Source organism: Euphorbia lathyris, chromosome 9 (genome assembly GCF_963576675.1).
Source record: "Euphorbia lathyris chromosome 9, ddEupLath1.1, whole genome shotgun sequence".
Taxonomy (NCBI): domain Eukaryota; kingdom Viridiplantae; phylum Streptophyta; class Magnoliopsida; order Malpighiales; family Euphorbiaceae; genus Euphorbia; species Euphorbia lathyris.
Window position 1 is genome coordinate 11,903,985 of NC_088918.1, and position 27,974 is coordinate 11,931,958.

General features: G+C 34.9%; 2 protein-coding genes across 4 annotated transcripts; both read left to right on the plus strand.

Moving 5' to 3' along the window:
- The first annotated feature begins 10,606 nt into the window (after positions 1-10,606).
- On the plus strand, positions 10,607-15,700 carry LOC136206863 (probable receptor-like protein kinase At5g18500). 2 transcript variants are annotated; one of them, XM_065998060.1, is made up of 8 exons: positions 10,607-11,202; positions 12,767-13,482; positions 13,596-13,700; positions 13,803-13,925; positions 13,994-14,164; positions 14,257-14,386; positions 14,730-14,942; positions 15,285-15,700. In XM_065998060.1, exons 2-8 carry the CDS (start codon positions 12,815-12,817, stop codon positions 15,399-15,401), a joined length of 1,527 nt encoding a protein of 508 aa, XP_065854132.1. In that variant the 5' UTR covers positions 10,607-11,202; positions 12,767-12,814; the 3' UTR covers positions 15,402-15,700. The 2 variants fall into 2 exon arrangements, with proteins under 2 accessions (XP_065854132.1, XP_065854133.1); XM_065998061.1 differs by having other exon boundaries at positions 12,788-13,482.
- Positions 15,701-18,037: 2,337 nt separating this feature from the next.
- Positions 18,038-25,408, plus strand: LOC136206862 (uncharacterized). 2 transcript variants are annotated; one of them, XM_065998057.1, is made up of 3 exons: positions 18,038-18,311; positions 21,223-21,472; positions 22,366-25,408. In XM_065998057.1, the coding sequence occupies exon 3, from the start codon at positions 22,388-22,390 to the stop codon at positions 25,154-25,156; it is 2,769 nt and encodes a 922-aa protein (XP_065854129.1). In that variant the 5' UTR covers positions 18,038-18,311; positions 21,223-21,472; positions 22,366-22,387; the 3' UTR covers positions 25,157-25,408. The 2 variants fall into 2 exon arrangements, with proteins under 2 accessions (XP_065854129.1, XP_065854130.1); XM_065998058.1 differs by lacking the exon at positions 21,223-21,472.
- The last annotated feature ends 2,566 nt before the right edge of the window (positions 25,409-27,974 follow it).

Consider the following 27,974-nt stretch of genomic DNA (forward strand, 5'->3'; position numbering starts at 1 on the left):
AATATAAGGATCAAATTAACTCTTTTCTCTTTGAATTTTAACACCGTTAGTCAATTTTGCCTCTGTTTGCTAACGGCGTTTAGCACAAACCTCTCTTTGCAAAAAAAACAAAAAACCTACAGATTCGAGTTTGTAAAAAGTGTATACCACAGACATTTTTTGTGTACTTATCCCAAAAATTAATGGTTGTATATATACTAATGATATTTAACAGAAATTTGCATATTGACTAAATACTAAAATTTCTTAGTGACTAAGACTATACTTATATATATATATATATATATATATATATATATTGTAACGATCCGGTCCGAAGTGGGTGGCGCCAGGAGTAGAAGGTTTGAGCAAGGAGCGGCCCTAAAGGATGACAATGGGGACAGGAATAAATTGAATCCCACATCGGAAATGGAGAGGGAGTGGTTGGGGCTTATTAGTAAGATGTGAATCCAATACATGCAGACGCGTTTTAAACCTATAAGGTCCAAGGTATTGGATTTGGTCCAGAGCGAACAATATCTACATGGTATTGGGCAGGGTGTTACAATTGGTATCAGAGCCGACTCTCCACGTATGATGTGTGGTTCGGGGACGAACCAGGCGGAAATTGGTGGGCCTGTAACGACCCGATCCGGAGTGGGTGACGCCGGAATAGAAGGTCTGAGCAAGGAGCGGCCCTAAGGGATGACAACAGTGGCAGGAATGAACTGAATCTCACATCAGAAATGGAGAGGGAGTGATTGGGGCTTATTAGTAAGATATGAATCTAATACATGGAAACGCGTTTTAAAGCCGAAGCCCAAGGTGTTAGATTTGGGACAGAACGGACAATATCTACATGATAGAGTGTTACATATAAACTAATTTAAAAGCAAATATTCGGATTCTAATAATAGAAAAGATTGAGAACAAACAAAACCATACAAACATATCATAGTAGACAATAACTTATTTATAAGAGATTATTATAATTAAATTAAGATTATTATTTCCATGTGTTGTCCCATAAACTGAGGAACATAGGATCCCTTATAAAGAGCTTAACCACTATAAGATTAATCTAATTTTATGATTATCTTTTTCATGTGATACTCTATATAACATAAATCAATTATTAATTTTATTAATTTTTTATTGTTTAAATTATGGGTTTGTTAGGGTTTATTTGTCTATTAGCATAGACAAACCAGCAAATTGGTTAACTTGATAATATTAAATTAATAATAATTAGTTAATTAACTATAATACTGTCTTGAAATAGTGGTAATGGTATTAGGGATTATTAATTAATTTAATTATAAGTTTTTAAAAACTGAGATAAAGACACAGAAAATATTCCAATTATATTTTATTAAATATCAAAATGGATACCCATAACCAAGGAATGTACAGCTTATATTACCAAGAATCACAGACATGATATTTTTAAGAAAAAAAAATATTTTCATAATTAAATATATAATCATTATTTATTTTTAAAAATCCTTGATTATTGTACACTTGATTTGCTAGCCTTTACATCTCCTAATCCATCAATGAGCTTTCTGTCGTAGAACCGATTGAACTAAAAGTTCAAGCTGGTAGTTAAAGACCAATTATAGATTTTATATTAATCTATGACACACCCTCACACGTAAATGCCCATTAGACTAACAGCATGTACAACACATGTCCATCCCTCTATGTATTTTTAATTCCACAAATTAATGAGGTTGCTAGGACCCGAACCCTCAACCGTTTGGAATAAGAGAATTCTAGAGTTTTATGATGAGATAACTTAGTTGTACATTCATAACGTGCATAGTTCTGATATGAATCCAATAAAACTGACTGTGCTCAAATCGGATGTTAGGAGTGGTCATTTTTGGAAGGAAAAAGGACTGGCGGTATTACTGATGGAAAATCAGTCATAGTGCAGATGCGCTTGCTCGTCGCATGCAAGGCCTAGCAGACAGCCCCCATTGCCCCCATTTTTTCTATCTTTTCCTATTTTAACCCTAAAATCCAAAATTTTCTCGGTAAATGCATCACTTTAGATATGGGTTGCCAGAGAACATGTGGGGAAATGCTGTTTTATCGGCTAATCATCTTTTAAATAAAGTGTCCTACAAGAAATTAGACAAAACACCACATGAATTATGGAAATGAAAGAATTTTTTTGTAATTACTTGAAAATATAGGTGTCTCTTGCTAAAGTAATGACTTTGTTATCAAAGAGAATGAAAGTAGTTCTAAAGATGGTGTATTGTATTTTCATTATAGTAATGCCTATCAATTTCTTATGTATGAATATAAGAATTCCAAGATTCATACGAACACCTTTATGGAGTCAAGGAATGTCTAATTCTTTGAAAACGTATTTCCATACAAGGAAAACGAAGGTGGATCTAGAACTAAATGGACTCTAGAAACTGTTAATGAAAAGAGTCAAGACCTTCAAAAATAAGTTGAGGCTGAAGTTGCAAAAAAGGTAGAGCCTGAAGAAGTAAAGAGAGTGAAAAAATCTTTTGGACCATATTTTTTAACATATATAATAGAGGTTAAGCCTCAAACCTACAAACAAGTTGTAAAATCAACAGAAAGCCCTTTATGGAAAAAAACTATAAGGAGTGAAATTGACTCATATTGTATAACCATAATTAAAAATTATTAGACATCCCTCCGAAAACGAAACCACTAAGTTATAGATAGATTTCCAAGCAGAAAACGAAAGTAGATGGGTCAAATTGATAAGTATAAGCTTGAATTGGTTATAAAAGGTTATAGAAGAAGACCTTAACGGGGTGTTTGTTAGGAGGGATATAGGAGGTGGGATAGGGATAAAAAATACGAAATAAGTTGTCTCGCGTTTGTTTGTGAGATAGAAGAGTGAGACAGATGAGGGATAAGTTTCTTATCCCTCAAATCCTATACCCAGGAGGGGGTGGTATAAGGAGGTGAGATAAGCTCCTGCGATTTTAATATGATGGAAAAGTCCATCTTATCCCTCAAATTAATATTATATAGTTTAAATAAGGTTAAAATAGTAAAATGTATTATTTTATCCATATCCCTATCCCACGTACCAAACATTGAATAATAATTCTCGAATTATATTTTTATCTTTATCCCAACTATTTATCATTGTCCATATCTCAACATTTATCCTTGTCCGCATCACAATCCCAATAGAATACCAAATGCCCCGTAATTACTTTGATAACTGTTTAGCAATATTGGCCAACTTTTTTACTTCTTTTTTAATTCGTTTTTCCACTTCAACACACCAAAAAAAAAAAAATTGATGGATTAGGACTATTTGATGCCAAAAAAAAAAAAAAATTGTAATTGTAAAACTTATTTTCGAAAAAAACAAAGTTCATATATAACAAAAATATAAAAAAATTATTTTGAATGGATATGTCCTAAAATAAAAAGTTTGGGAAGTTATTAAATGATACGTCCTTTGGATATGGCCCTTCACTAAAAAACACGTTGGTAATATTAATAAAAATTAAAATTAAAAAAATTTAATTATATTCATATTTATCCATAATATATATGATACCTTAGATGCAGCTAGGCCTAGGAAAAAGAGGGGACCTAGGCTATATTATATGACACTCTAAAACCAGCTAGCTTTTTCCTATAAATCAAAACAATTCCATTCCAAATTGCAATTTATATGCTGTAAATTTATTTATTTATTTATTATTATTATGTATTTTAAATCTTTATAGCAACTTTTTTTTTTTTTTAATAAAAGAATAGCTTTATTGCCTTAAATCTGAAAGAAGAACATTATTGAGAAATGAGGGTGGAACAAACCACTCTCGACAACCAGACCTAGAACTAGCCGCTCGGACAATACAGTGAGCCGCGTAGTTTGCTGATCGCTTAACAAAAGAGATTGAACAACTATCTAAATCTCTAATTAGATTGACACAAATCGAAACTATATCAGCAAGGTAAGATAAAGACATTGAATGTCGCTGTATAGCTTGAACAATTGACAAACAGTCTGATCGAATCACAATATTATTAAGACCAGAATTTTTGATCCATGTGAGAGCCTCCTTAATTGCAATTGCTTCAGCCATCACCGGATCAGAAATCCCCTCCGTAACCGTTAGACCAGCATAAACAAATACCCCGTCATGATCTCGAATTAAAAAACCAGCCGAACAGAATCCTTCTTCTGCAAACAGCCCGGCATCAACATTGCATACCAGCTGCCCAGGCTCCGGATATTTCCATTTCACATCCCATCTTTCGGGAGGAACAATAGATTGCCGGAGAATTTGAGCCTTTCGCCACTCCTCCGCTGCACTTCTTGTCGATTCAACAATAGTCTGAGCCCGTGAGATTTTCCTCTCCCAGACAACAGTATTCCTATGCGCCCAGATACGCCATATCAGAACAACTAGTTTTGATGATTCCTCATCATTCTTTGATAATAGCTGACATTCAAGCCAACATAAAAAATTGCCCACATTCCTCATCCTGTCATCACCAAAATATAAAGACCAGACCTGCCTTACCACATAACATTCCAAAAAAACATGATTTTCGTCTTCCCCAACATTCTGACATATCGGACACAGATCAGGTAAAGCACTATGTCGCCTAACTAAGTTTGACAACGTTGGCAAACAACGCGCAAACAACCTCCACACACAATTCTTTACTTTTGGTGCAGAATTCAACTTCCATATACAGCTCCATACATCAGACACAGCCACAACGGGATTAGATTCCCCCCAACTCCCGACAAATCCTATAACCACTCTTCACCGAGTAAACTCCATATTTTTCAAAAAACCAATACCAACCATCATCCAAACTCAAATTTCTACTAGCGATAGAAAAGATACTAACCTGATCAGTAGGATTAAAGCAACTCTCCACCAAAAGTCTATTCCAATGGCCATCCTCCTTTATCAAATCCCTAACAGTACCTGTAGGGAGAACCATAGGAGTTGCAGGAGAAGGAATTGGATTTTCCTTAACTGGTAACCAAGGGAAGTTCCAAATTGTTGTATTAACACCATTACCAATCTTCCGTCGAACTCCTTTTATTAGAATTTCACGACCCGCCAGGATACTTCTCCATACATAAGACGGATTATGCCCAATTTCAGCTTGAAAGAAATCAGAATGTTGAAAATATCGGGCTTTGAGAACCATTGATAAAAGGGAATTTGGAAATTGAAGTATTCTCCAACCCTGTTTCGCTAACAGAGCAATATTGAACTCATGAAGGCTCCTAAAGCCCAGCCCCCCGGCCACCTTAGAATAACAGAGAGAGTCCCATCTTTTCCAATGGATGCTGTTTCCGACAGAATTAGAGGACTTCCACCAAAATCTATTAAGCATTTTGTTTATATCCTCACAAAATTGACTGGGCATAAGGAACACACTAAGAATATAGGTGGGAATCGCCAAAAGAACAGCCTTAATGAGAACTTCCTTTCCGGCCCGGGATAAAAAAATTTCTTTCCAATTGCTAATGCGTTTCCAAATTTTATCTTTTATGTAATTGAATGTTTGCATTTTATTCCTACCAACAGCAATCGGAGCACCTAGATAGCACCCCATCTCATCATCCTCCCGAACCCCTAAAATAGATTTAACCACAGATCTGTCAGTCGGAGAAGTATTTTTGCTGAATAAAATTGAAGACTTCTGAAGATTGATACACTGCCCAGAAGCAAGTTCATAGTCAGCCAAGCAATCACGAATCACCCGTGCCTCGTCCCCATTTGCCCTAAAAAAAACAAAACTATCATCGGCAAACAACAAATGAGAAATAGACGGAGCAAAACGAGCCACTTGACACCCATGAAGAAGCCCTGCTCTTTCCTTGGTCTGAAGTAATGAAGAAAGTCCTTCGGCACATACTAAGAATAAAAAGGGAGAGATGGGATCTCCTTGTCTAAGACCTCGTGTGGGAGTAATAGGCCCAATCTCATTTCCTCCGTTAACAATTTTATAAGTAACAGAGGAAATACACATCATAAGCCATTTGATCCACTGTATACTAAAACCCATCTGAGCCAACACTTGCCATAAAAAACCCCACTCAACCCTGTCGTACGCCTTACTCATATCCAGCTTTAATGCTACAAGACCATTCTTACCTTGTCTCTTATTCTTCAGTTTATGTATCACTTCATAAGCCACAATAATATTGTTAGATATCAGCCTACCCGGAAGAAAAGCACTTTGAGATTCAGAAATTACCATGGGCAAAGCAAGCTTAAACCGATTAGCCAACATTTTTGAAACTATTTTGAACAAGACATTGCATAAAGCAATGGGTCTTAAATCAGTAACAAACTCCACCTGAGGCTTTTTTGGTATAAGAATCAAAAGAGTATCATTCAACGTGGGAGGAAGTTGAGAAAGAGCAAGAATAGACAAACAAGCCTTAATCACATCATTACCAATTAAAGCCCAAAAGTGCTGATAAAAACCAGCATTTAATCCATCGGGCCCGGGACTTTTATCTGGGTTCATAGAAAAACAGGCATATTTTACCTCATCGGCACTAAACTGCTTTGAGAGTTGCTCATTCATCTCAGGGCTGATCCGTTTGAGCAAATGTGGTACCACTCTAGATGCATCAGATTCATTGGTAGTGAAAATAGCCTGGAAGTACTCACCCAAAATACCCTCTAACCCATTGCCCTTTCCGCAAAGCACACCATCACTATTCTTCAGCTCCGTAAATGAGTTATAACGTTTCCTTGCAGACGCAACAGAATGAAAGTATTTTGTGTTAGCATCCCCGTCTTTTAACCAAAATAGCTTAGCCCTTTGACGCCAAAAGTCTTCTTGTTGTTTCAAAACTTTAGCATATTCCCTAGCTGTACTGGCGAAGAGACTAATACTATACTGATCACGCCTACCCCGAAGCCTGTCAAGTTGGATTCTTAGCCCATTCAGCACATTCTTAAAGTTTCCATCCAAACCTTTACTCCATATCTGTAAAGCTTCAGTGCACTTTCTTATTTTAGACAAAATTACATCAGAAACATTCTGATTCCAAGCTTGAGTAACAACTGAACCACATGTCTGCTCATTTTTATAGCAACTTGATTATGTATAACTAGCATATATATTAAGATATCGTTTATTTATTAGAAAATATTATGTTTAGAAAAATATTTGGTAATAAAAAAATTTAGTTGAAAAATAAATATTTCCAAGTACTTAAATACGGGGTTTTGAAGAAAAAGTAGTAGATGACTAATATTTTAAAAGAGTAAAAAGAAATGTAAAATGTTTTTAAAATACTTTAAAATAGAATATTTTTCTATTGATTAATTTTAAATTTTTCTTTGATTTATTTTTCTAACCAAATAAATACTATGAAAATATTTTTTACACAATATTTTTGTGCGAACAAACTCTCAAGATAATTGGAACTTTTATATATTTATGATTTATTTATAAATATGAAAATTGAAGAGTTTTGATAGTATATCTTATAACATTTCACCTTTATTGATGGGTATTGCCTGATTTTCATTTTAAAATAGGGTTAATATATTACCAGCTCCAACTTGTCTATAAAAATAGATTGATTTTTTGAATTTTTTTATTGTCTCACCAGCTTTTTAAATTTGCTTATTTTGTATTACCGGCTTTCAAATTTATCCATCAAAATATATTAGCTCCCTAAACTTTGCAAGTGCATCACTAGCTCCCTGAACTTGCTTATTCTGTAACAGCTAAATACAAAAACCATAATAATAACTTTCGATCCACATCTATTCCATCTCTCAAACCTGCAATATTAACTCTTATAATAGGTTGAAAGGTAGGAGAAGAGAAAAATTACCTCTCGAATGGATGAAGATGTATTTTTAGAATTTAGGTTTAATAAGTTTTTATATTTAGTTGTTACGGAATAAGCAAGTTCAGGGAGCTGGTGTGGCACTTGTAAACTTTAGGAAGTTAATCTATTTTTATGGACAAGTTTAGAGAGCTAGTGATACAAAATAAGCAAGTTTGAGATTTGCTAAGTAAATCACACCTATGGTCCCTTAGTTTTGCATTTAATTTTATTACAACCCCTTAACTTTGAAATTGGAAATAATGACTATTGAATTTTGCATTTACTAACACAATGACTCGTTTTACTTTGTCAAACGATCGATTATGATATAAAAATGAAAAACGTTTAAGAATTAAAGTTGTTTAAAATCACATTTTCTAATAAACCGCCATTTTCAATTTTTCAAAAACACAAATTTCAAAAGTTTTCCTTCCAAATAATTACTTTACTTCTCCTAACCAAACAACAATTAAATAATATTAAAACAAAAAACATTCAAGAAATAAAATTTCATTTAATATCACTTTTATCAGCTCTATAATTGAGGGTTACCTGCTATTGGTACTGGTCATTTTTATCAATAGTAAAATACGTTATTGTGTTAATAAAATGCAAAGTTTAGAGATCATAATGTCTAATTTTAAAATTCATAGATATACCAGAAAAAATTGAGGGAGCATGAGTGTAATTTATCCAAGATTTGCTCCTTGTAGAGAATAACACTTGATTTTTTTATTGATTATATTCATAAGATTTGAAATTGACACATTGAGCTTTTAATTGATTATTATAATATATGTTAAATAGTGACTAAAAAAAGTTAATTGTAAATATAAAAACAGCTTTACTTATTTTATTTATACACAAAATCACATTTTTTTATATACTTAAATGAGATTTTATTACTTTTTCTATATTTACCTTAGACATATATAAAAAAAAATTACTTTTCGAAGGGTTCAAAATGCAATTTTAAATATATAACTAGTTTATACTAATTTAGATCTATTTTTTATTTCTGATAAGTAAGAGTTTATTTGCAATCATAATAGATCAAAAAATTAATATCTCAAATTAAAAAAAACTAGTATTTATTGAAAAAAATTAGTGTAAATTCAATTCTATGGTTATTGGGATAGTGAAATTTAGATTCTACTTATAAAAAATATGTAATTTTTTATACAATGTAATTTTAAATTTGATGTTTATGTGATGATATAATTTCAAACCTCATAAATAGATGATAAATTTTTTTTAAAATTTCATCATTTTAATTATGACATTCCTTTAATCTATAACATTTGAGCTATCTAATATGGTTTGAAATTGCATATATTACTATAGAGCTCGACTGAAATCTCGTATTTTTCGATTGAAATCTCGTATTTTTTTTATCACCAATAAATATTAAATTTAAAATTGTACTACTAAATTAGTTCTTCCCAATTATGGATGTATTTGAGCTGAGCGAGCTTTGACATGTTCATGTTCGGTTTCATTAGAAAATTGACGAGCTCAAGCTCAACATTTAGTTCGTGACTCGTGAGTGATTTGTTAATTCATTTCATGAACTTTGCCCACGAACATATTATTAATTATATTCGTTTGAAATTTCTTTAACACAAAACTACGTAGTTTTGAAAACTACAAAATCATGTTATTTTACATTTTTCTTTTTATAAAAATACTATTATTAAAAAAAATAAGGTAAATAATTTATTAATAGATGATAAATTATTAAAAATAAGGGTAAATAGTTTATTAAAAATAAGGTTTCGTCTTAGTAATAACCCGAGTTTTTTCGGTAGTTTTTGTTTCAAGGTTAGCGAACGAGGTGACACATACCTTGGCACGCAACACTCGTTCCTTTGCTAATTCTTTTATTCATTTTATTACTCATGTATTTTTACTAAACAGCCTGGCCAGGATGCTTATATTCATCAATAATAAGGGTTTTTTTCTTCCAAAAAAATAAATAAAAAAATAAGAGTAAATAATTCATTAATCATCGTATTTTTTACCTAATACACGGTTGATTTCCCCTATTTTAAAAAACACATTATAAGGTCTCCATATTTTGTCAATATTAACCATTTGACCATTCTGTCTAGTTTTTTTCTTAGATTTTAACCGAACATGTCTTAAGCTTTTAAGACAGCCATAGTAAATACAAAATGACTATGTTACTCTGTTATTTTCTTGCTGTCTTTTATACCAAATATAACAGTTAAAAATCTAAAAAAATAGACTGAATGACCAAATGGTTAATATTGACAAAATATAGGGACCTTATAATGTATTTTTCAAAATAGAGACTAAATAGTGTGTTAGATAAAATTGAGGGGACTAATAAATTATTTATCTAAAAAATAATTAAACCAACATTATAATCGAGCTCGTTCGTGAATCTATAATCGAGTTTGCCCGCGAGCTTTCGAGTTAAGTTTCACTGTGCTCCATCTCGACTCATTTATAAATCGAGCCAAATACGATCGCGAACAGTTCGACTCGTTTACAACACTATCCCCAATATGAACATTATAATCGAGCTTATTCATGAACTATAATCGAACTTGCCTGTAAACTTTCAACTCGAGTTTTATCATGCTCAAGCTCAAGCTCAACTCGTTCATAAATTGAACCAAACACGATTGAGCCAGTAGGCTCGGGTAATTTACAGTCCTATCCCCAATAATTATTACCAAAATTGTACATTATCCTTAAAAAAAAAAATAAGTATAAAGAGAGAAGTGGTGGGTATGGAAAAAAAAGAGTTAATAATAACTGATAACCAGTCATGTTCATAACAGCAAAGCAAGAAAATCCACAGACACACAGAGAGAGAGAGAGAGAGACTTTACACATTTCCATCTTCTTTCTTTGCCTTCTCTTTTACTGCTTCTTTTGCCTAATCGATGCGTAATGTGAGCGAGCTCTCTATACTCATCACCTACCACTGATAACTCCATCCCTTCTTCTTCATCTTCAACTTCAATTTCAATTTCAATTTCATAAAAATCACTCCAATTTTCCCCCAATTTCCATGTCCCTCATCTTCTTCTTCTTCTTCTCTCTCCCTCAACCTACTACGTCAACGCTCAAAATTGCCACTCCAACAACAAACCCCTTTTCTTCTTCTTGTCATTTTTGGCTCTGGGTGCACAGAAAGCTCCATCCCATCTTAGATTTATACTCACATTTAGGAAAAACCCCAATTTCTAGGGCTATTTAGGTTCAATTTTTTCACAGCTCTGTTGATTTGGGTGTTTTTTTGAACATGGGTTGCTTGCTTCTTACATTGAGATCTGGATTCTGTGAGAGGTTTTGAAGATCTAGACTAAATAAGGCTTCTCTTTGTGAAGTTAGTTCACTGCAGAGAGGTAAGAGTATTTCAAGCATTTTAGGGTTTTTTTAATTGTATTTGTGATTTTAATTTTAGTAGAGATATTTTTATAATTATGAGGAAGAACAATTATTTGATGATTTGTTATTTTAGTTTCTAGGTTTTTTGATTATCTGATCTGTTGATTTTTGTCAATTCAAATGCTTATGCTGTCTGTTTGTTTATATGAGTTTCTTGTTCAGTTTTTGTTCTTACAGTGAGTTCAATCCTTAATTAGGTTTAATGTGTTTTCTTCCTAATTGGATTTTGAGCTATGTTGCTAATACATTTTGATTTTTCGAAAACCGAAACTCTCGGACACTTGTACATAACATTTCAGGCCACATTCCAAAATTTAAAGAAATTGGAAACTCGTTTCCTAGGATTAGAATTGGATCAATGCTAATCAGTAAATCCCTAATGATCATATTCTACAAGATCAAAACGAAAAAAGGGATTTTTTCGGTTTATTATGCGAGTTGTATCTAATTTTTCTAATTTATATACGTAGTTGTTAAAGGCACGCCCGTGCTTGACACTGGCTCACAGCTTAGCGCCTTTGTAGCAGAGAGGCAGGCATGTTCACCAGGCGTGCTCCTTGTGGAGCCTGTTGCCTTGTCCGAAGTGCGCCTAGGCTCCCCTTGCGCCTTAAGTATATATAAAATATTAAACATCTCGTTTCCTAGGATGTAATGTTTTCAGAATTGGATCAATGTTAATCACATGTTCAGTAAATCCGTAATGATCATATTCTACAAGCTTTCAAAACGAAAAAAAAGAAAATCCCTTTTTTTCCGGTTTATTATGCGACTTGTATCTAAATTTTATAATGTATATACATAGTTGTTGAAGGCGCGTCCGCACAGACACTAGGGTCACAGCTTAGCGCCTCTGTAACAGAGAGGCGGGCGATGTTCACTAGGCGTGCACCTTGTGGAGCCTGTCGCCTTATTTGAGACGCGCCTAGGCTCCAGGACCCCTTGCGCCTTAAATAACTATGTGTTTTTAGTTTTCACACGTTCCCTACGTATTTTATATATGTGGTTTCCCAGTTTCTATTTCGTGTAACATAATTTTTTTTGGAAGCTCGTTTCCTAGGCTGTAATGTTTTCAGAATTGGATCAATGCTAATCACATGTTCAATAAATCCGTAATGATCATATTCTACAAGCTTTCAAAATGAAAAAATATCCCTTTTTTTTCGGTTTATTATGCACTTGTATCTAATTTTTATAATGTATGTACATAGTTGTTAAAGGCATGCCCCCGCTTGACACTTGGGTCACGGCTTAGTGCCTCTGTAGCAGAGAGGCGGGCGATGTTCACCAGACGTGCTCCTTGTGGAGCCTGTCACCTTATTTAAATCGCGCCTAGGCTCCAGGACCCCTTGCGCCTTAAATAATTATGTGCACATATAAATATGGTTTCCCGGTTTCTGTTTCCATGTAACATAAATTTTGAGTATCCATTTTTCATGTAGGTACTGAGCATGTTGATCTTGTCTTGTTCATCTGTAAAAATAACGTCTTTAATATGCTTTTTCTACTTTGATGAAATTGCAGGCCTTCACGTGTATTATGCAGGTTTCGGACATTTGAAGAACACAAGAAATGGCTACTGATCTGAATACGGAACTGTCTAAGAAAACTGCGATTTTCGGTCTTAAAGTGTGGGAAGTGATTGGAATTACAGTTGCACTATTTATCTTCGTTATACTCTCTGTATTGTCATTCTATTTAACGTCACGGAAGAAGTCAAGGAGAGATGGAAACAGACTTCCTCATAGCCAAATCCCAGCTGTTTCGAAGGAAATTAAGGAAGTTCGGGTGGAACAAAAATCAGCAAATGAATTTGTACCTCGTGACGGGATTCTTCTTACGATTCATGACAAGTCCAGTGATAAAGATTCAGATAAGGTCATGGTCCATTTAGGTATGGGGAAAGTGAAGAATGGAGATAATAGCAGTCAATCGGGTTCTTTTCATCATATGGAGAAAGATTGCGGGTCACAATCCGGTGAAGAAGGGAGTTCCGGAACAGTAACGATATACAAACCTTCGTCTTCGTCGTACCCTATTACTGCTCCTTCTCCGCTATGTGGCTTGCCTGAATTCTCCCATTTGGGCTGGGGCCACTGGTTCACTTTGAGAGATCTCGAGCTTGCAACGAACCGGTTTTCAAAGGAGAATGTTATTGGAGAAGGCGGGTACGGAGTTGTTTATCAGGGACATTTGATCAATGGCACTCCCGTGGCAGTAAAAAAGATTCTGAACAATGTGTGAGTTTGAAACTAGCTACGACCAAAAAAATATAACCGTATTTTGTTTTGTTTTGTTTTTTTCGGTCAAGATTTTCATCGAGTTTAATCGACCCTTGAATTCTTAACTTTAGGGGCCAAGCAGAAAAGGAGTTTAGAGTGGAAGTTGAAGCTATTGGCCATGTCCGCCACAAGAATTTGGTTCGTCTTTTGGGATACTGCGTAGAAGGGACTCACAGGTATTATCTCTTTTCCGTCGCTACTGATTCGATATTGTTTAAGTATCGTGATCGATGCTGCTATTTCTTCGGCTAAGGTCTCATTCGTGTCAATGGTTATAGGATTTTGGTTTATGAATATGTCAACAATGGAAATTTGGAACAGTGGCTTCATGGAGCTATGCGCCATCACGGATATCTCACTTGGGAGGCCCGGATGAAAGTTCTACTTGGCACAGCTAAGGCGTAAGTCAATTTATTCGCATCGCCTTTCAGTATTCTGTTTCCTATATGACACGATATGTTTCTTGCAGGCTTGCGTATTTGCACGAGGCCATTGAGCCGAAAGTGGTGCACCGTGACATTAAGTCGAGTAATATATTAATCGACGACGACTTTAATGCCAAGGTTTCCGATTTCGGCCTGGCTAAGTTGCTTGGAGCTGGAAAAAGCCATGTTACTACTCGAGTTATGGGAACTTTCGGGTTAGTATTTTTTGTCAAACACGTAAGATAGCAGATGAATTATCATCCCTTGAAATGTATCCAATTTTACTTTACGAATATGAAATGTGCAGATATGTGGCTCCTGAATATGCAAATACCGGTCTTTTAAATGAGAAAAGTGATGTTTATAGCTTCGGGGTTTTGCTCTTGGAAGCAATTACTGGACGAGATCCAGTAGACTATGGCCGTCCTACCCATGAGGTATGCACGATTATTCTGTAACGAACTCGTCAAATTGCTTAAAGTGCATTTTTCTTATCTATAAACAACTCAAATTAGCTCCGGCATTTACTTAATGCTGTTAAAAGTTGTCAAACATTCCGGTGAATAAGTTATTTTGCTGTTAGCTACTCAAATACTGTCTTCACCGGTGTGATTTCGGGTGTTAGAATTGCAGTTGAATGTCATTATCATTATGCTTCCCATTCAATTAAGAACATTTAAGATATGCACATTCGATTACATTCCCTCGATTTTTTTTATAGTTTCGTGCAATCAGTTTCGGGTTTGTAGTAACATTGTTGTTCGCTCGTCCTAATTGCAGGTAAATCTAGTTGATTGGTTGAAAATGATGGTTGGAAACAGACGATCGGAAGAAGTTGTTGATCCAAATATTGAGGTAAGGCCATCAACAAGAGCTCTAAAGCGCGCTCTTCTGACTGCTTTGAGGTGTGTTGATCCAGACTCCGAAAAAAGACCTAAGATGGGACAAGTTGTTCGAATGCTCGAGTCCGAGGAATATCCTATTCCAAGAGAGGTTAGATTCTTATCTCACAAGGAACCAATGTTGTACGGACACTTCTTGTTAGTAGCGTTTCCGTGTTTCGTGTTTGTTGTGTCCGTGTCTGTTTTCGTTTGAAGGCTGTTTTATGAAGGTTATATTCTAGAAATAACGTTTCGCGTGTCCATATCCGTTTTAGTGTCCATGTCCGTGCAACATAGCAAGGAACTTGTTAAGTACTCTTCTTTCGACTTCAATCGCCCGCGCAAAACCTTTTGTTTATTTTCGGGATTTTCAGTTAAAGTCGTAAACTTTTCGAGATTTTGAGCTAAAGTAGTAAACTTTTTGGGATTTTGAGTTAAAGTTATAAACTTTCAGGACCGGAGGCATAGAAGAACACAAGGCGGAAGCATGGAGATTGATTCTCAGAAAGAGAACTCGGACACAGACCGCAGCGATTATCCAGGTTCAAGATCAGAGAGCAGACGAACATGAACATGATAGAACATGGCGGTTTAGGGGATTCGACGAAACTTTGAAAACGAGCACAAAACTCTTACAATTTTTATCCGGACTGTCGAAATTCCCGGGAATTGTTTCTTTGTAAGCTGTTCATATCTAGGACACGGGGCGGGGTAGAGAAGGGAAATGTATGTTTTTTTTTCTCATTATTATTTTTTTTCTTGTTCTTGTTCTTGTTTTTGTTCAATGTAGATGGAGAAATGATTTGTTATGTATGGGATTGATGTTGTGAAGGAGGTTTGTATAGAATTGGGTTAGCTATTGTTTGATGATTTTCTTGGTGACACAGAATAGAGGGTGTCGATTCGGGTTGTCGGTCATAATCGTGTTAGATTGTCTGTCATCATCGTGTTACCTGATTTATATATTACATGCGCCTATATATCATAAGGTGCAAAAATACTCCTAACGGGAGCAATTTTACTCCTAACGTTTTAAAATTATGCAATTTTATCCCTAACGTTGGCTACCAAGAACAGTTTTACTTCTAACAAGTTGGGTTAATTTTACGGAGTGTTGGACAGTGAAACACTGTCACATTTATAAGATGTCGGTGGCGGAGATGCGTATGTTGAGATGGATGTGTGGTCATACGAGAAAGGATCGGGTGAGTAATGAAATAATTAGGACAAAAGTAGGGAGTACATCTATTGAGAATAAAATGAGGGAAAACCGACAAACGTAGGACGAAGAGCGCTTGATGCGCCGGTTAGAAGGACTGAAGAGTGGCAAAAGGATGTAATGGTGAGGGATAGGGGAAGACCTAAGTAAACTTGGAGGAGGGTGATCGAGAGTGATATGAGTTTATTAGGGATTGAGGAGAATATAGTAGTGGATAGGACAGAGTGGAGGGAGAGAATTTGTGTCGTTGACACGACTTGATTGTACGGCTTTATATGATGGTTTATGTTAGCCGATCCGAAATCATTTCGGGACTAAGGCTTTGTTGTTGTTGTTTATTATAAAACATATATATTCTGTTTTTTTTTTTTTTTTGCACCAATTGCATATCCGTTGTTTAAAAAGAAATCATATTTTTTGTGATTTAATAATAGAATTTGAGATGAATTTTTTTAAAATTTGATGAAATATTTGATTTTTTTTTGTCAAATTCGTATAAAATACAGTATATTTTTTAATTTTTATTTGTTTCACGTCTAACCATATGTGATTTGTTACTAATTAGTGATAAAATGACGCACATATTAAGTGTTGGTGAGAATATTTATGACTGAGAAGACAATTTAACGAATTATTTCTCAAATTTATCAACGTTAGGGGTAAAATTGCTATTAGCTGCCAACGTTAGGAGTAAAATTACACAATTTTAGACGTTAAAGGTAAAATTATTTCTGACTGTAAATGTTAGGGATATTTTTGCACCTTATCCCTAATACATACGTAACAAAAATAACAATTGTATTAAAAATTATCACTCCTAGAGCGATAATAAAATTTGCTATTTTAACTCAATCTGTGACACGTTGCATACTTATCCTATTTTAAATAAAAATTATCACTCCTAGAGTGATAACAAAATTTTCTATCCTCTCACCGGTCCTTATCCTATATTAACCAAAGTTTGCCAATATTAACCTAAATTGATAGAGTTAAAATAGGATAAGTATGCATCATGTCAGATGTAACTGGGATAAGTATGCAACATGTCACTAGAGATAGGGACTAATATGGTCCTCATATATTAATAGAGTTAAAATAGGATAAGTATGCAACATGTCATTAGGGATGTAACTGGGACGGGGAATACTCGTCGGAGCGTTCCGTCCCGACCCCTACCCCGTTTATTAAAAAGGACGGGCTCGTAGGCGGGTACGGGAAATGAAATACAAAAACATCTACTTAAATTGCAGATATGGAGAATTGAACCTCTAACTAATTGAAACACTATTAAACATCTTTACCATTTGGACCCATTCCACTTCTTGTCAAGCATTCACTAATTAAGTAAGAAATATTAGAATGTTGAAATATTAGAATTTTCAAACAATTGAAAATACCTATAACGTTTTGGGTCAGGAGCAATTTTACCCCTAACATTTAAAATAGTGCAATTTTGCCTCTAACGTTGGAAGTTAAGAGCAATTTTACCCATAACATTGATAAATTGGGTCAATTGGAGAAATAATTTATCAGGCTGTCTTTTCGGTCATGAATCTTATTATTTACACTCACATGTGCGTCATTTTACCAGTAACAAATCACAAACATATGTTAGGATGTGAAAAAAAATAAAAAAATAAAAATACTGTCTTTTGTACGAATTGGATAAAAAAATTCAAAAAATTCACCGGATTTATAAATATTAATCTCCAATTCTATTATTAAGTTATAAAAAACATTAAAATCTTTTTTTTAGAACGAATTGATATGCAATTGGTGAAGAATAAGAAACACAAAATATTTGTGTTTTATAATAGGGATAAAATTGATCTAAATTATCAGCGTTAGGGGTAAAATTGCTCTTGACTATCAACGTTAAGGGTAAAATTGCACAATTTTAGACGTTAGGGGTAAAATTACTCCTGATTCAAAACGTTAGGGGTGCTTTTGTAAATCATCCCTAAAATAAGATTCAGATTCTTATCTCTTTGTTCTTTCGAGATACGCACACTCCACACCCCCGTTCTCTGCTTCCTTTCTAGGGTTCTATCTCCACACTCCACTCCGTCGCCGCCACCACCTGCACACCGCCACCTCGCACCACCACTTTCACACCGCCGCCTCCACCTCGCACACGACGCCGGAAACAGGGAGCGGCTTCGCTTCTCCTACTCGCTCTCCACTCCGCCGCCCCCACCTCCTCCACCTCTCGATCTCCACCTCCTCCACCGCCGTCTCCACCTCTTCGCTTCTCCTACTCGGGTAAGTTTTCTAAACTCTGAAGTTTTTAAAATTCTATTCATCTAAATATTAGGGGTTATAGATGATTTGTATTTGGTGTTTGTTGCCTTCAGTTTGCCTTCAGTTATAGAATGCATAGCATTCTTGAAGAAAATGTTTTTTTTTCCTTGAGTGATACATTATGAAATGCAGAATTTTATCTTCTACCTTGGAAATTTAATTAATTGCTTTGGAAAGTTTTCAGTTCCAAAAAGATAATAATTAGACTTCAAGTTGTTTTTGTACTAAATGGGTAGACGTACCCCTGTTTCCCGTGGGGCGGGGACGGGGACAGTTTTTGTCCCCGTTTAGGTGAAGGTGGCGGGGACAGGATGGGAAACCAAATCCCCGCCCAGCCCCGCCCCGCCCCGTTTACATCCCTATCAACACAAATTGATTGAGAGACTGATAAACTTTGGTTAAAATAAAATAAGTATGTCAGGTGTTACAAATTGAACAAGAGACAAGTGAAATGATAAGAACAGAAACAATAAATTTTCTTCTCTTAGAGAGCATTTGCATTTAGTTCATGCAATTTTCTTCCTTTAGAATGCATTTGCATTTAATTCGTGCAATACTTCAGTAATACATAGGATTGTTAATGAGTCGAGCCAAACCAGGTTCAATATTGACTAGTTAATATCTCGAGTCGAGTTTTGATCGAGCTGAGTTTTAACCAAACGAGCTTTAATCATATCCATTATACATTCATAGAATAAGTAACATAGAAACAATCACATGTTATGACCGAGATTCAGGAATAGTAAATGTTGCTCATAATCGGAGTGATAATATATTAATTTTAGTCGGGTTTACTGAATATATTAAAAAAAAATCAGTAAAACCGACTAAAATTAACATACTATATCAAAATATTATATATATATAATATTTATTTTGGTTAGGTTTTATTTTTTTAATTAAAACTATAAATATTATAGATTATAAATCAAAACTGAAGAGAATTAAATTAACAGAATTGACAATCGAAATTGAAAATTTCGTTAAATACCAGTGTTATCTGAATCGAAAATATATAAAAAAATGAACCAAATTTTTTTATTTATTAAGGATGGATGATTTGATGATTTTAGAAAGGTAGAGACCTAATTGATGATTTTTAGAAGATGGAGAAACTAACTAATTTTTAAGATAGGGATCTAATTGAATTTTAAGCATTTTTTAAAATTTAGTTATAAATAGCTTCATTTAAAATAGACATAACATCCATTTAAGTCCCTAAACTAAAACTTTAAAGTCAATTATGACCTTAAACTATCAAAATCACCAATTAGGTCCTGAATTAAGAAAAAAATCAGAAACTATGACTATTTGATATGGACTGTAACGATATTTGTGTTGACTCAAAATGGGTTTGGAAAAGAGGATCTGAAACTGTTCAATCGAATAATTTTTGACGAGGACTCAATTGATGATTTTTCACTTAAAATGAGGACTAAATTGATGATTTTAAGAGTTTGAAGTCTTAATTGACTTTAAAGCTTTAATTTACGGAGTTAAACGAGTGTTATGCCTTTAAAATAGCAAACTCTATTATAAAATAATTTGAAAATTACATTTGTAAAATGTTGCAATTTTAGTGAAAATTAAAGGTAATTTTTTTAATATCATATAAAAATGGTTTGAGATAAGGTATACATTCATTCCTATATTGAGTGAGAGAGAGCGAATTTAGTATTAACGTATAAAACAGTGTAATATTAACCTAAAATTTATCAGACGGTGCAATTTCAAACTTTATTAACAAAAGATGAGTTATTTTCATTCACATAAAATGTGTAATTTCAAGCCTTATTAAATTGCCCTTAATGTTTTCGGGAAAGTGTAGATTTATTCTTCACGTATTAAATGATATAAATGTACCTATAACCAGGGCCGGCCCTAAGCCTAGGCCTAGGGTGCGCTGGCCTAGGGTCCAGGGCTGGAGGGGCCCAATTTTTTTTAGTATTATATGTATATATGAAAGTTATTTTTTTAATATAAAATCATATATGGGACCCAATTTTTTCTTAAAGTCAATTAATAAAAATAAAATTAAAAGGTCTGTCCAACCTTTACACTTTAATTAATAAATTTTATATTAAAAGAGTCCTTATTGGTTATTTTTCTTAGGCCACTAAATTGTCGGGACGGACCCTGTCTATAACGTTTAACATTAAGATCAATTTATATAGAGACTGAATATACACGCCTTTACCCGACTCGAAGATCCTTCATTTTTGTCAAGCAGAAAACGCCCCACCAAACACCAGTGAAGGTCTAGATTGTTGCTTGTCAGAGGACAAGACTTAATCATTGAAAAACACTAGATCTTTCCCATTTAGAAAAGGAAAAACTTAATCTTTTTTTATCAAATCGTATAAAATGTTTAATGTGTTACTATATAGCTACAAATAACCAACAACAAAATTACAAACTGCTGAAAATTTTATTTAAAAGGTCTGATATGACAGTTAAATAATTGTCAAACTTTGTTCAAATTTTACACTAGATACGAGCAAAATTGATCTTACTTGAAAACATCAAGGATAAAATTTTCTAAATCCGCTTTTCTCTAATAAATAATAGAGCTAATTTTTACCAATTAAGGTTGGTTTGAATGGTTAAGGGTCTCAAGTCGCTTAAACTAGATCTCGAGTTCGAGTCCTAACGTACGCAAAAAGCTTTAATTGGGAGAGAATCTAATGTGTTATTTGATTATTAGAGAAAGTAATAATTTTTAAAAACAAAAAACGTGTTTCCACAAGTTTAGTGTTTTATGTAAGTTTTGAAGTTGAGTGTGGTTATAATATTAGTAAAATAAAAGTTGAATGACCATGGATGTAATATACCATACATAATTCTCTTCACAAAACCTCTATTGCTTCTTCAGACTAAAATCCCTAACATCCTCTTCACCGAACCTCCACCACCTCCACCGCCTCTAAGCAGCCCGCCAGACCACCGCCTTAAGCAGCCTCGCCGGTCCATACCTCCACCTTAAATTTGGTTTCATCGGTCTCTCTCTGACCTGTAGCTTCCGTAGCTAGCAACCATCTCTACACTTCGGCCGACGAGCTCGTTCCGGTCACTCAGTGCCTGATTTCTCACCTCCATCTACTTCTGAGCTCTTGTTTTCTCAGGTTAGATATTCTCTTGATACATTATTTGCTTTTCAGTTAGGCGTTAACCATGGAAGCATATATGCTCCTGTCCTTTGTTGCATTATTCTATGATCTATCTAATTCAGCTAGAAATCATCTGAAATTGCGTTATAAAACTAATTGGTTCATCTTCAGGTCTAGTCTACCTTGCACACTTGTAGCTGACTTGAAGATGAGATTTGGATGGCAATATTGTTTTCAGATATCTATTTTTCAATCTTTGGTCATTAATTTCTTTGTTGAGGTTTCGATGACAATATTGCTATCAGAATATGAAGAGTAGGAAACATATACATTTTCTGGAATTTTCGGTTATTTCATGAACTAAGTTGTTGGTCGGGTAATTAGTTTGATTTTGGTCTATATTTGATTTGTGATTTTAACCTACGTTGGATGTTGAATTTTGCATATCTCAGTTATACTGTTCTCTAAATATTTTGTGTTTCAATTACTCTACTCTGGATCTTTTGCTTGGTTGAACTTCTCTAGATTAGAAAAACTAGTTTTATGCAATTAGATATAATTTGTTGAAATTCTGGAGTTAGTTTGATGCAATTAGATACTATTTGTTGAAATTCTAGGTTGTTGATGCAATTAGATATTATTTGGTTCCATTACATGTCTCATTATATTACATTAAATTCCTTCACGGCGTTCCAAACGCCACCTTTGTACTTAAGTCATATATTTTATGATGCACAGAATTTTAACTTTTCTGCAGAATCTAACAACTGTGCTCTATGTTGCATGGAAACGGAAATGGACACAAAACGCGAAAACAGTACTGAAGAGGACTTTCCGTGCAACATAGAGTCTGCTTATAGTAGAATCTTATGACTTTCAATCCTATTCTAACCCTTCTATCTTACCAGGACTGCAGCTTGACCTCAGAAAATGAACTTTTCAGAAGAATGGAAGTCTCTCATTCCAATTGGCAGTGTTTCTCCGGCACCTCTCCTCCTATCAAATCCCTCCTCAAAAGCCATTCTAGGTCCTCTTGTTTTCAATCCAGATGCCCATACTCTAACCCTTCTCTTCAAGTCTCCCTCTCTGTTTCCTCCTCTTCTCGACCCTCCTCCCCAGCTCTCTCTAACTGGATTTCTAACCAGTACAACCACAGCTGAAACTCCTTTACCTTACACTACTGCCTACTCCATTGCCTCCCACTTAACCCCACAATTACCAACAGATTCTGCTTCTTTATTGTCGCGTAACAATCTTCAGTTTTTGAAATGCCCAAATGATAATGCTATTATTATCTTCTTTCCCACTGGATCCAACCATAACCAAGTTGGGTTCTTGTTGCTTTTTGTCAAAGAGAGTAGTTTGCATGCAGTTGGGGATCCAAAAGGTGGTGTATTCGCTGCAAACAAGTGTTCCGAGTGTTTTCATCAAAGAATTGTGCGGATTTTGGTGAATCCATCTGTGGATTCTGGTTACGTTGAAGGTAATGCTTCTTCTTCTAATTCATTTGGGTGTTTATTGGTTTATACCATGACTTCTGTGCACTGGTACTATGTTAAAATTGATGAAACTAGTGAAAGGCCTATTTTGCATTATGCTGGTTGGAAGACTTTTAAGAGTAGTTGTATTGTGGATGCTTGTTGGAGTCCCCATTTACCGGAGGAGAGTGTAGTTTTGCTGGAGAATGGCGTGCTGTTTTTGTTTGATTTGAACTCTGGTAGTTCTAATGGACGTTTTAGAGGAATTAAATTAGAAGTGCCAAGTGGTGATTTCGGAACTTCAGAGAATCGTAAATGGTTGGGATGTCAGATCAGTTGGCATCCTAGGGTTTTTATTCTTGCATGTTCAGATGCCGCCTTTTTGGTTGATTATAGGTTTGATGAGTATAAAGTGTACTGTTTAGCAAATATTGATATGTTTGGTGTGTATGCTCCAGCTGGAAGTGAACGGTTCCTAGCTTTTTCCATGGCGGTTTCTGATCATTTTCATTTTCTTTTGGCTTCTGACAATATGTTAGTTCTTTGTGATGTGCGCAGGCCCTTGATGCCAGTGTTGCAATGGGCGCACGGCCTTGATAATCCGTGTTACATCGATGTGTTTAGATTGGCCGATTTGAGGTCAAACTCAACGAAAAACACACATGACTGGGCAACTGCCTCGGGTTTTGGCATTATATTAGGATCCTTTTGGAATTCTGAGTTTGTTCTCTTCTGCTATGGACCGCCACTACCTGCTAAGGAAGGGTCATTTGCTTCAGAAATTTCAAAAATTTCCAAATCCTCCTATGCATGGGACCCCCCTTCGGAGATCTTGTTGTCTGGTAATAAGTGTCAATGTGGTAGTTGTCTCGTAAAACGAGAGTTTTCGAAGGAAGATCGTCCTGAATGGATTGATTGGCAGCAGAAGGAAGACATAGTTTTGGGGTTTGGCATTTTAAGCTGTGATCTCTCATCATTGCTTTTTGAGTCGGATGAATTTGGCGGATTTACTTTGATTAGATTGATGTCTTCCGGGAAGCTCGAGGCACAGAGATACCGTGCATCATGGGATTTTATTACAAAATCAGAAGTAGCTCATAGAGATCATCCATTGGTGAGTTTTGAAGAGAACCTGCTAATCAAGTATGTTGACGAGGAGTACAAGTTTCGTAAAAGATTTTTTTACTTCGAACTTGAGTATCTGTCTGCATATTTGAACGGTAAGCTTAGCCGAGTCTTGGATTTGAATTTGATAAAGCATAGCAAGGATCCTCGACCGAAAGAATCTTATAGTACAGATTTTCATGAAGTATTATGCGAGAAGTTGAAGCTTTGTGGATTGAGTAAATTCAGAGCATCCCCTGCGATTCGTGTTGTTTTCGACAATATCAACTTACCAACAAGCATACATGAGGTTGGTTTGAAGAGCATCTGGTCAAGCTTGCCTATTGAACTCCTACTAACCGCCTTTTCCAGCTACCCTGAATTGACTGAAGTTTCAGAGGATAAGACGGTTGATTTGGAATTTTTAGCTGTTCCAGACTTACCCCAGTTGCCTCCGTTTTTCTTACGAAAACCTTCGAACCGCAGCAATAGGTGGTCAAGTAAAGTGCTACGCAGCAGAGATGCCCTTGTCGGTCCAGTTCTTCCACTCCCAGTTTTGACTACGCTTCATGAGTTACGTAATGGCTGTCCAAACTCTCAAGACGGAACAGATGGATTTTCACCTAAGAAGGAGCTGGAAAACCGGTGCAATGAAGTAATACAGGTGGCTAGAGAAACAACCATGCCTGATTCTACTGTTGTGTTCGACAACGACAAAGACATTTTCTCCCTTTCCAGTGAAAGAAACGATTTCCTCCGGCGTGATTCGGAAAAGAAAAAGTCTTTCATTATATACCGTCCTACTGCAGACCAGTCTTCTCAGAACTTGAGGGAGAGCAATTGTGTTCATAAGGATGATAAATTCACATTGCTTATTTCGAAAGTGCACGAGAAAGAGAAAAAGCCAAGCCTCGACAACAAGGAGAAATCGGTCATAGGACTCGAACACTTCGATGATCTTTGCCCCGTCCAGTTGAAGTTTGATGCTGCTGCAGTGGAGTTCAGCTCACAAGAATTGAAAAGTTACAATGTGTTGAAGAGGCAAATTTTCAAGTGGCAAGAGGAGTTCAAACCATATCAGAGATTTTGCAGTCAATTCCATACGCCGGGGACATGAGATCAAATTTTTTTAATATAGTCCGGTCCGGGACCAACTTGTCCTGAACCATTCAGGAACTGACACGTTAGCACCACCGCTGATGTGTCACCTCTCAATTGGTCTTGACCAGTTGATCCCGGATCACTGTACAAAATCTGCTGTAAATTAATGTTCTGTTGTAATGTTCAAATACTGAAGAAATCTATCTATACTATATTCTAAATCTGTAGACAGATTTGACACGTGTCAGATTTTTTTTGTTTGCTGATGTGTCGTAAATGCAGTCTCCCATTTTTCTTTAAGACTTATTTACGCTTTTTTACAATGAGAATTATATTTGTGTTTGTCTAGGGTTTTTATTATTATTATTATATTTTCTGGTTCATAACCCAGTAGACATCAAATTATAGAATGAAAGATATGTAAGCGGTTTCTTCAATTTTTAAGCGGTTTATTCGAATGAGTTTTTTTTCTATCTCATCCATTTCAGGTTCACTCGCTAAATGCATGATTGTATTGCATATGGCATGTAGGCATCACTCTTTTGCTAATCATTCTGTTATCCAGGAGCCTCATCGTCTGTGGTTGTAGCAGGCTTCACTCTTACAGGTAGAAAAATTTCTCTTTTTTTGTTTTTACCATTGACTCTTTTGGATGCGTTTACTTAAGTTATGGAACAAATTCCGAAGTGCATCTTTAACCAACTTGCCACACCTGATTAACAGTATAGTTGGGGAATATTGTTTCCATTGGGAATTATAGTAGGAAGGTATATGATAACTTTTTAATGAGTAGATCCAGTATGGTTTTATCTCCATAGGTTCCCGTCTCTACGTGTGCAATTGGGGTTGCTGGATGGGCAACTAGCATCAAGATCAGCAGTGAATCCAAAGGCATAACGTGGTCTGCTCATTGCGATATTGGAATTTCCCTCTTTGCCATTGCTACTCTGCTGGTATGCTAATCATCCTTTCCAACAATTATTTCAATTTCAATTATGGGTCAAAGTGGTCCCTAAATTTCAATTCAAATCAAATTTTGGGTATCAATTTAATTTTAAGGTTGTCAAATTTTAGGATTTTCCTAAAACTAAGTTAATATCGAAAATTTCATTTGGAACTTGATCTTGGTGGCAATTTTAGTAGAAGATGCATAATTCACTTATTTGTTATTGTATTTTAGTAGAAGATGCATAATTCACTTATTTGTTATTTACATTTTTTACTTACTGTTCTTTGTCTGTGTCAACTATTTATGTTGTTTGTTTATCATATCTAGGCATGAATCTGAGTTAATTGAGGAAGTTGCAGAGCATATTATGAATAAATTCTATCCTATTTCCTTCATTACTTCTAATCAGTTAATGAGTGGAATTGGTAAAACAACAATTCCAGAGATTCTTTATGGTCAGATATTAGGGAAGAATCAGAGAAGATTGGATTCGTTACAAATTCTTTTATAAGCTGTTAGGAATTGAAACTCTAGATGTAGACTTGCTTTGTGTGCTACCTGCTTTTATCGCGGGTAAGCTCAGTTATTTGTCTGTCATATTCCTGAACTATGCTTTGTTGCTTTAGTGAAAAGTCGAAACACATACCAGCACGTAGAAAAACTAACAACTTTTTCCTTTCTTAGTTGTTCACCTTACTAATTATATTAAGCATGGTAAATTTAGTGAAAAAAAAATTGAATTTTTGGTAGTTTTCAATTGTTAATAAAAATTGAATTCAATTCCTATTTCAGTATGTTTATGATACGTGAAATTTCACTTACCAAAAGTACTTTTTCTTGAACAACTAATTGCTTCTAATGTCAAGGATTAAATGTATTTTCCAAATTTGAGTTGGAGACAGATTACATAGAAGTAGTATTGTTCACATGAGGACATTGTTGATATTGGTGAAGCAGATGCTCCTAATGATTTGGCTGGAACTGAGTATGTTGAAGACATTTATAAGTGTCAGCTCTTAATATGAAGTGGACCTTTAACTATCAGCTCGAGCTTTTAGCTAAAACGGTTCCATGACATGGTATCAGAGCCGGTGTGACTAAGTGGTCATAGGTTCGATTCATGGCAGCCCCATTTGTTGAGTTATTTGCAGGACATGGTAATATGGGCCTGTGTTGTCACGCTTCAAGCCTAAGTGTGCTTTCGCGTGTGGGGGTGATATGAAGTGAACCTTTAACTATCAGCTCGAGCTTTTAGCTAAAATGGTTCCATGACAATAAGCAACTATTAGAGGGCCTAATATGTCTGTAGCCCCTTCAATACAAGAGAATTCAATCTATACTTGTGAAAATGGCCTCAATACATATTGCTCCTCAACAAGGTTTTTTTCCTTTTCAAATTCTTGCGAGTGCCTTTAGATTTAGTATAATGGTGGATAATTTCATTTTACAATTTTCTACGGTTATTGGTTTTCCAATATTGGGAATTTCCTTCTTTAAATTTTAAATTGTTAATTTTGATTCAAGTTAAAGCAATTTCTTTCTGACTTTTATTTGTTTTGAAGGTCTCTCTAAATTATTCCTTGAGATACTAAAGAAGAAAACTAACCTGGTTTTGGATTGTCTCTTCAATAATACACTTTTCTTTGGTTTGAATACTTAGGGTGCGTTTGGTTTAAACTTCGGAATCGGAATCGGAATCGGAATGACAATTTATTTAGTCTGTTTGGTTCAATCTGGAATCGGAATCTATTCCTTTTGGAACTGATTGATTCTCTAATGAACGGAATCGGAATAAATATAATTTTTATTAAAAATAAATTATTAAATAATAATAATTATTATAATTTTAATAAAAAAAAATAAAAAAAATTAAATTCAAATTGCA